We start from the raw sequence: 10,000 nt of genomic DNA, 5'->3' as shown, positions 1-10,000 counted from the left end.
CATGACAGCCATTCTGCTCAGGGTTAGGGTTGGTTGTGGGGTCACTTCTCAGTGTTCTCCTCAATCCCACTTCAGTACCACTGAGTGCACGCATGGACACGAAGGAAACGGCCTTCTGCCGCTTCAAGACCAAACGCTGAAGGTATGGGGACATTCCTAATGGATCATCCTCACCTCTGTCCTGAATAGTGACATGGACCCTGGTCCAAATGTATAATTTTTCACAGATAATGTCTTAATATGCCTTGTTGATTTCTAGGAACTTTTGCAGGAAAAAGTATTTTCCATAGCTTCCGAGCACAATAATACAACGGAGAATGCGATGTTGTCCATTGCCTGACATTTGGCACGTTCCGGGGAAGATGGTGTGAGAATCTAGGAAGGCAGGACTACGCCCCCCATAAAGCACCATGGTATGGTCCTCACATTAGGGCCCAGCTGTGTGGGTCCTGCAGGGGTCAATCAGAGACACACGGACAGGGAAACATGGCCAAGCGTGCGAGGGTCTGGGAGAGGGAGAACCAGGGGGAGGTCGGATCATATCGATAGGCTTTCCAGACTTTCCATTGGTATCTCGTATGGGAAAAGTGAAAGTCAGCTTGAATCGGGAAATGTACATTTCCTGATGCACACATACACACAAAATACGCACAAACACACAAAATACAGACAAAATGCGAATCTAGATATTTCAGCTGGTTTTCCTCACAATAATTATTGCAAAACGATAGATAACAAAAAGTATAAAACGAATCAACAATAATTCCGGTGAAAAAATCCCCACCAAAATTCCCAGACTTTTAATTTAACGAAGCACCTTTTGTACACTGACCGTGTTGAGTGTTGACAGTTTGAAGCGCACAAACTCATGTAAAAGACGACTGAAACCAAAGGGGGGGAGTGATGTGAGACTTCGCTCTGGAAGTTCAACAAACATCAACCCCCACCGAGACTCCCAATAAGCTGCGTGATGACCTCATGCGCCTGGGGACCGCATCTATCATGGTCTTACTGCTCAAACAAATAAGCACACTCGCGTCGGAGCCCCTCCAGGTCCCTGGCCTCACACGACTCACAACACACACTGTTTAAATTACGGTCCTCCTGACGCGCCGATACCCAAGGTGGTGGGGGCTGGGGGCTAGGGTGATTTCAGCCCGCCAACGTCCCCCTTGGTCTGTTGTGTCGGTCACTCCGCAGGCCGGCCAATGGGACGTCAGTCGGGTCAGACGCGAATGATGAGAGTCGCACGGGTAACTGATTGGTTGGTATCACCTTGTCTCGGGTCGTTTGTGTGGGTGAATCCTGTTGCTGCTCCCTCTTTCCTGTCTATTTCTCCAGGTGCTAATCATTTACAGTCTGACGCTTACGTGAGAAAAGGGAGGAGGGTTGACAGAGCAAGTGTACTACAGCGTTGTTTCCCAGCGTTTTGTTAGGAGGAGGATTAATGAGGCATTAAAACTTTATTAGATGCTCCTTAAGGCTGTAAACAGTCAAGGGAAAATCAGCATCTCCCGTTATTTCCTCTGGGGTAATGGTGTAATCTGACTTTAAAAGCCAATACCTTTTTCTATGGATCGACTCCAACCTTTATTGGCAAAATATTGACACATTTATACAGGGTAGTTGAGTTGTTCCTAATCTTCTTTAGTTAGATTAACCCTTCCTTCTGCACTAAACAAAAACATATTGTTGAAATTGCTGCCGATACAACACACCCAGCCGGGATTTTCACTCAAATAGAAACAAGCATGCGCTGAGGCCTTTAATGTTGTTGCCTCCCTACTTTGGCTTGAAAAGATGTATTTTGTAGTAGTTAGTTTGTAGAGTTTACCCTTACCTTAAACCCTAAAGTTTCTCTAACCGCAGACATAAGTCAAACCACCTCTTGCTTAACTTCCCCATCTCTAAACTCATTACTCAATTTAACCTTCTCTAACCTCATACCTACAACTGACCATCTCTAAACTAGTACCTAAACCTCATCATCTTTAACAATAAATCTGAACCTAACCATCTTTTATATTACCATAGCACCTAAACTTAATCAACACCAACCTCATACCAATCCTCAATCTAACCTTCTCCAACCTCGCATCACCAGCCAATCATCCTTGGAGCCTGGGCAGCGTGGGCGGGTCTTGACAGCGGAACCATGGCGACACTCTACCACGAACCTGGCTAATGCCAGACCAAGCTCAATCGTAGATTGCACGTTGGTCTGGGGAAGCTGCTGTCATTTTCTTCAGCACGTGAGGCGTGATCAATGGGCCTAGTTCAAATGACTCTGTACGCAATTGGCTGCTTGCCGTCGCTTCCCTGTCGTCATTGTGTTAAACCAGCCAATAGCGCGCCAGGGGGAAAAGCCAGCTTGGTGATTGGCTCCCGCGAAAACGTATCGGAAGCAGAAAGAAATGTATTGCTCTTCTCCGGACCCTTCTGCAGGGCGAAATCAAATCGCCGACAGAATGGGCGGGGCTACCCAGTCTACTCTTCCACCACCACCAACTCTGCATTTTACGAACACAGCCAGAGGTGTGTTGGTATGCCATGGCAGGCGTTGAGCTGTGTGCTCCACTCACCTGGCGGGGCAGGGCTGCGTGTTGCAGGGCATGGGTCCTGTGGCAGGCCGGCCCTTGGCGCTGCAGTGGGACGTGTTCACCTGGACCCTCAGGTCCTTGTAGCACGCCGGCTTGGTGTGCATCTGGCCTGCGTGTGGAGACACGTACACGTTCACGCACTCAGACAGTCCAATTCACAATCATTGCGTTATACCCCCAAAAATGACCAAAAACAGAAATGTCTCGTTATGGGGCTTATTCACCAAGTGGCCATCTTGGTTCTGAAAGCTAACTACCTAGCGTCTAGAACCAAAATGGCCGCTCGGTGAATAAGTTTCATTGCCGTTATTGTTTCATTAGCGGATAAAAAAACAGAAACTTCTAAGAAAGGATTTTGTAATCCGTAACCAGAGTATAATTTTGGCTTGCTGCCGACTAAAATGTCACGTTATTTCATCGAGATTTAACATGAAACCGGACTCCTCTGTGTTTTGGTTTCCAACCCCCCCCCCCCCAGGTTGGAATGTGCTGTGACCCTGAGGCTAGGTCAGTCTGCACATCTCACCCCGCCCTAACCCCGCGTTCTTTTTTTGTCTCCCTCTATTCTTTCCGTTAGTCAGTCACACTCTTTAATAAAAACAAATGACCTCCACCCCCCCCCCCCACCCCGGTCCCACCCCCCATCCCAATGGTTCCCCCTCCCGCCGCCCCTTCCCACACACACACACACACACACACACACACACACACACACACACACACACACACACACACACACACACACACACACACAGACACACAACGACACACACACAACGACACACACACAACGACACACACTCCCGTCTCCACCCCGGCCCCATTTAGACCCCTGCAATCAGGATAGGTGGGCCCCGCAGGTGAGCGGCACCTATACGGCGGGCATGGGAGGGGTTAGGGGGGGGCAGGGGTGGGCTTGTTCTTTAACCCCGGGGGGCTGAGTCACTCTGGTGCTCCACACTGAGAGCTTTTGTTCACACAGACACAAACAAAGAGCAAAACGCTGAGTCCAAAGCCGGCAGCCATCCAGGAGACATTAGTTGGACCGGGGCACAAAGTAAGCATTGTGAGCTATTTGAGGAGGAAAGGATCACATGTGTGTATTGAAAAACACACACATGCACACATATACACAAACACACACCTGTGATGTTTAGTTCCAGACCCAGACAAGACATTACAGATCAAATGCGGTAATGGAAGTGGTTGCATGTCTAAGCGTGCATTTTGCTTTTGTGCACCTTTTTGTGTTTGTGTGACTGCATGAGCATCTTTGTGCCTTTGTGCACTTATGTGTCTGTATGTCTGTGGGTGTATCTGTGTGTGTGTGTGTGTGTGTGTGTGTGTGTGTGTGTGTGTGTGTGTGTGTGTGTGTGTGTGTGTGTGTGTGTGTGTGTGTGTGTGTGTGTGTGTGTGTGTCAGTAGTCAGGACTAAACTAGTTGCCCTCCAGTTGAATGAGGAGGAGATTATCTCCCACAGGACCACTAATGTACCAGCGGTAATGAGGGGAAGCATCGTCTCCCCTCCTCTCCATTTATCCTGCAGCTAAAGGCCTCATTTAAGATCACAAGGAGAGGCAGGGCCTCAGATCTCCTTCCATTTGAAGTTGGACTTTGGCCCTTTTCTAACTAAAGGGCTTAAATGCAAAAGGTAGAGAACGACCCAGGTAACTGGATCGGGGAACTAGACGAAGAACACATTTTCAAGGCATTGAGGATGATCTCCTGAAGCAAAGACACTGAGTTCTACTCAGTCTCAGTAATAGGATGTGGTATTACAGCTGAGTATTGTTTACTTTTACATTTCTTCCTCGGCTTGCTTTCATTTTCATGAAATGCGACAAATGTTTTTGTGTTGTGTTTTTTTCATCCAATGCTTTGTTCACACTGCTAACATAAATGTATCAGTACAAATACTTCTGGCCACATGCGGGCCACCCATGAATCTGCGATGTCAGGTTGTCACATTGACACAAGTCTAGTTTTAATCGCATTGACCCGGGTGTAGTTTATCAGTACATATACTTCCGGCCACATGAGGGCCACCCTTGAATCTGAAAGGGTAGCATAATCGGATTGACACAAGTGTAGTTGTAATCGCATTGACACAGGTGTAGTTCAATCTCATTGACACAAGTGTAGTTTTAATCGCATTGACCCGAGTGTAGTTTCAATCTGAACGCTTTCCACTTGCCTCCGGCGCAGCTGGCTGAGCACTGCGCCCTCACAATGGCCCAGGTGTAGTTGTGCTTCACGGTGCTCCTCTTCTCGTCCGCCTTCTTCAGGGTGTACTCCCAGCGCACCCCGGGGTTCCAGCCCTGGACCAGGATCTACCGCAGAGGGGGAGACCAACCAGGGGTCAGACGCTCCGTAAGAGAAGGGGGGAAGTGGGGAGCAGAGATGGGGGAATCTCGGTGCATGAGAGCATTAAGCATGAAGTGTTCCTTTTGGCTGTTGCCTCAGAGTTGTATGGGATCAAGAAGTACACCTTTACGATAGCAGAAATTCTGGGGAGGAGAAGACAAAGAGCCGAGGCAGGAAACCAGTGAGGGCAGTGGGCGGAGTTATGAAGTGTTTCCTGTTTTGTAATGGAGGTATGCCACTGAAGAAAACTAATTTCAATGAGGGGATGAAGCTTTCAGAAGGGGATTTGAATAAGTGTATTTCTATAGTGGCCAGCCTACACTGGGTCGATTTAAAACCATTATAGTCACCTTTTAACAGTTTACTACTACTTGCCGAATTTGCAATTGCAGATTTGGCAGTGATTTATACTGTGTTGATTTGAAACCTTTACAGACAACTTTAACGGTTTAGTACTGCTGGCCGAATTTGTGTTTGCAGATTCAGCGCTTTAGAGATCCCTGCTTCAAGCAACGAGATTGATTGAAACAAATATGAAGCAAAGTTGAGCAAAACTCCCCAGATCTATGCTACTTTTAACCGAATCAGAAATACTTTTGATATTAATCTGAATGGGGATTAGAGAGATGACCTTGTGAGTGGGGCTAACTGGAGTTGACGGTGCCAATGTCAGACACTAAGCTGGGCGAATCAGTACATTATGAGTGACGTTCACCATAGATACACCGTTCATATCATGGTCTACAGAAAGTCGAGTGTGTGTTCAGGCTTGTCGAGCCCAACGTGCGTGCAGCTCCTCTTTCCCACCAGGCAGGCGACACCTGCTGCCAGCGCTGCATGTCTGCATGGGCGCTGCAAAGTGCCATTTGATTTGGTTGTAACTACAGTGGGACTTTCCCGCAAGCCTTTACTTAGGAGAACACCCAGCTGCACGAGACCACATTCTTACACTTGACTCACAGTTCGAGCCACTGCTAACCGATTGAAGGACTAAAAGCAACAAATGAAGGAAAAATCTAAATTACGATGCTTCGCATAAAATAAATAAAGTGATATGCTAAGCTAACACCAGCGTCCCACTAGTATAGGATCGGGCGTGACCATACCTCCACGATGAGGGTCTGGTTGGTGGGGCCCGTGGAGGTGAGGCTCTCGGGCCGGTTGTAGGGCCTCTTGTACTCGAACAGGGCCCCCGCCATGGGGTGCCTGCCGGGCCAGTCCACGGTCCAGCGGCCGTTCAGGTGGTAGTGCCTCTGGGCGTCCCGCACAGCCAGGTAGGAGCTGGAGCTGTTCAGCTCCACCACGCGGATGCTGCGGGCCCCGGCTGGGAGGGTCACCACCCCATAATACTCTGGGAGGGGGGGGGGGGGGGGAGAGGGGGAAGACGGGTCAAAGATTGAATAATAATAACAAGTGGCGGCCATGACCTTGTGAAGCTCATAAGGTAGAGGCTAGCATGTAGTACCGGTATTGGCCCGTAGGTAGTTCGCTCAAAACCGGTCTCGACCAAAGTTAACCCGAATAAAGGGGGTTTGTTTCTATGGATTAAAAAGCCAATCTGTTTTTTTTTTTTTTTTTTGGTTTGGCTCTCAGTGGCTAGGTCATCTTCAGATTATGTATTTTCCATGGTCCTGGTAAACATTCCTTGTTGATAACAATATTAATATTCAATACGTAATAATTTTTTTTTATCAAAATAACGAATTAAAGGATAGAATATGAATGAGTTTTGGCCCTAGGTTAGTGTGCCATTCAGTTCCTGCCCTCAATGTGCCAAATAGGGTTGGTTTCCACTCTATAATGTGCCCCACAGATTGGTTGTTCTCAATGGGAATCCTCCACTACAAGCAGAACATTAAGAAGATGGTGGTTCACAACTTAAACAGGCTCTATAAATCAGCTGCACAAGTACGCTAGTGTTTAATCATTTGACTCTAACAGACATTGGCCTGGACACCCTCATGGGGATGTGTACTTTGGCCATGCTATCGACATTAAGTCTATAGTACAGCATGGCCAAAGTACACATCCACATTACTAGTGTCAAAACCTTGATCGCATTGGGTCACCAATGAAGACATTAAGTACTATCTTAATCGGTATTAGGGTATTAAGTATCATGCCACAGCAGCTGCAAAAGACCCTCTAAAACTTAATAGACTGTAAAGTATTTTGGAGCAGGCTGAGGAAAAGGGAACAGGGGACCACAGAACGTTCTGACACAGTCTAAAGGTCATTAAACATCACCACCGCCACTGGAATTGCCTTTCGTATCCCCAGACCCTGAGAGGGAGAGAGGGACGTACGGTTTCCGTAGTGCTGCTTGGTGTACTGGCCCCTGTACACCTTGCAGGTGGAGTTGTCCCCGTTGCAAACGCCGCACATGTCGGGCACAGCCTTGGAGCCCAGCACCCGGTCACAGCCCACTTTCTGCAGAGGGGAAGAACATTGATTCAATTTAATAAATCAGATTTTTCTCGCTCATGATCGAAAGTTTGAACAGGGGGGGGGGTTATTCGGCCGAGGTTAAGCAAAGGTTGCCTACCACCGCCAAAGTACATTATTTCCCACCTCTCCTTTTAGTCAGTAACGTTATTGTTTTTTAGCAAATCTATTTGCTGAAATTCAACCAAGTTTCAATCAATTCAACCAAATTCTGCCAAGGTGCTTTGAGCATATTGTTTTGGGGTTGTCAAGGAAACATCACGGGCGATAGCTGTATCTACGGGTCATTTTCAATTGTTGGATTTGAGGCACATCGATTTGGAAGTTAAAGAAGAGGTGTCCTGTAGCGTTGGAACGTCACCTACCAATCAAAATCGAGTAATCAACAATATATGCCAATACCATGGCATAAATGATACCGCAGCAAATCCATCTTAACAATAAAAAACGATACAAAACCAAAGTCACAGACTAACAACATCCTGGTGACATAGTTAAAATCCACAGGCTTTGAACTCTCCTAGCAAGGGATTGCGAGAAGTTTACATGAAGCAAAGCCAGGACTACCTCACAGAGCCCGTCGATGCAGACGTTGGACGCGTCCTGGGAGCACAGAGTTCCGTCCTTCACTTTGCTGGCCAGGGCGAAGAAGAAGTCGTAGCCCTCAGCGAAGCAGTACAGTTTACACAGGTCCTGGTCTATAGAGAGGGAGAGGGAGAGGAGAGAGAGAGAGAGAGAGAGAGAGAGAGAGAGAGAGAGAGGAGAGAGAGAGAAGGACGAGAGAGAGAGAGCGAGAGCGAGAGGGTGGGAGGAAGTGAAGGAGGAGAGAGAGAGAGAGAGAGAGAGAGAGAGAGAGAGAGAGAGAGCGAGAGAGAGAGAGAGAGAGAGAGAGAGAGAGGAGAGAGAGAGAGAGAGAAGGAGAGAGAGAGGGAGGAGAGCGAGAAGAGGAGAGAAGAGAGAGAGCGAGAGAGAGAGAGAGAGAGAGAGAGAGAGAGAGAGAGTGGGGGAGAGATAGAGAGGGTCAGAGAGAGAGAGAGAGAGCAAGGTTGGGGTGGAGTAGAAGAGAGTACAGCTGTCACAGCAGTCCTCCCCAGCTGTGGCGTGCTATGTGAGTGCCACGGTGGACAGGGAGTGTGAATGTTGATTTGTTTTGTCCGTGAGCTTTCAGAGTTAGCGGTGAGCCGTGATTTGATGACAACGCAGGATACGCAGTGCACAACATCATCATACAAACAAGTCAAACAGCTCGGTCCTAGTTAGCATCAAAAGGACACAAAGTATGATCAACAAAAAGCAGGCATGGCAACACAACAGCCAAGCATTTGCCAAGATTACAACAACAAGACCATATGCTTCCACTGTAACATTATCATGACGGTTATCTTGGACATTCTTCAACGGTATCGTCCTTACACAAACCTTGTCTGTGTCCTATAGCGGTCGACAAAACGCACAACAGACAACCTGAGTCAGCACCATGTCAGCACGAGTGTGTACATGGTAAATGAATGAACTGCATTTATGTCGCCCTTTTCTAACCAGTGGCCACCTCAAAGCGTTTAACACCATTGCCAAACAGTCACCCATTCACGCGCACACACAACCATGCATGGCGACAGCCAGCTCGTCGAGCAGCAGTTAGGGTCAGTGTTGTCCTCCTCAGAGTCAACCGCTGCTGGTTCGAGCCGGGGATCGAACCAGCAAACCTTCCGGGTACCAGCCCACCCGCTCTACCTCCTGATCCACGTGTGCGTGTGTGTGTGGCATGCGTGAGCGTGTGTGTGTTTGTGTGTGTGCGTGCGTGTGTGTTTACCAGCCCACCCGCTCTACCTCCTGATCCACGTGTGTGTGTGTTTGTGTGTGTGCGTGCGTGTGTGTTTACCAGCCCACCCGCTCTACCTCCTGATCCACGTGTGGTGTGTGTGTGTGTGTGTGTGTGTGCGTGCGTGCGTGCGTGCGGTGCGTGTGTACCGTCCACTCGGGGTAGGGCCTCCAGGTGTAGTACCAGCCCCTGAACTGCTTCCCGTTGTGTTCGGCACACTGCTGGCCCTGAAGGTGACGGCGCCCGGCGGGCAGTCCTCCGTGTTGCACAGCTTGTAGGAGCGGGGACGAGCCCTGGCAGTACTTCCCCCCGAAGGCCGGCCTGGGGGGGGGGGGGGGGGGGGGGGGGCGAGGGCGGCGGGGGGGTTGATCAGGACGAAGCAACGAGCGCCAGCATCAGCACACACAGAGGACGAGCTTAGGCACGGGTTACTTATGTGGGGCTGTGTACTAGATGACTGTTGATCTGTGATGAGGGCGATCCTTTAATGTGTGTGTGTGTGTCTGTGTGTGTGTGTGTGTGATGTGTGCCTGTTTAGAGAAGGGAGTAGTGTGTGCGTGTGTCTGTGTGTGATGTGTGCCTGTGTAGGGAAGGGAGTAGTGTGTGTGTGTGTGTGTGTGTGTGTGTGTGTGTGTGTGTGTATGTGTGTGAATGTGTGTGTTGTGCGCGAATACAGGTTTGGATCTCAAGGTGATGATCCTGCTAATCCTCAGCTGGGGACTATTACATCTTCTATAAGCTCCTCAATCACGCCGTCTCTAACTCCCCT

At 48.8% G+C, this 10,000-nt stretch overlaps 1 protein-coding gene across 1 annotated transcript in view; it reads right to left on the bottom strand.

Moving 5' to 3' along the window:
* LOC132467850 (A disintegrin and metalloproteinase with thrombospondin motifs 16) overlaps positions 1 to 10,000 on the bottom strand; it is a 65,125-nt gene that overhangs the window by 17,068 nt on the left and 38,057 nt on the right. The window contains 9 exon segments of the mRNA XM_060065412.1: positions 2,583 to 2,709; positions 4,795 to 4,930; positions 6,071 to 6,315; positions 7,271 to 7,394; positions 7,977 to 8,107; positions 9,381 to 9,392; positions 9,395 to 9,457; positions 9,460 to 9,514; positions 9,516 to 9,552. Coding sequence (XP_059921395.1) covers positions 2,583 to 2,709; positions 4,795 to 4,930; positions 6,071 to 6,315; positions 7,271 to 7,394; positions 7,977 to 8,107; positions 9,381 to 9,392; positions 9,395 to 9,457; positions 9,460 to 9,514; positions 9,516 to 9,552 — 930 coding nt within the window.

The sequence above is a fragment of the Gadus macrocephalus genome, chromosome 11 (assembly GCF_031168955.1).
Source record: "Gadus macrocephalus chromosome 11, ASM3116895v1".
In the NCBI taxonomy this organism is placed as follows: Eukaryota; Metazoa; Chordata; class Actinopteri; order Gadiformes; family Gadidae; genus Gadus; species Gadus macrocephalus.
Note: the sequence above shows the minus strand (reverse complement) of the source record. Positions and strands in the feature narration are given on the sequence as shown.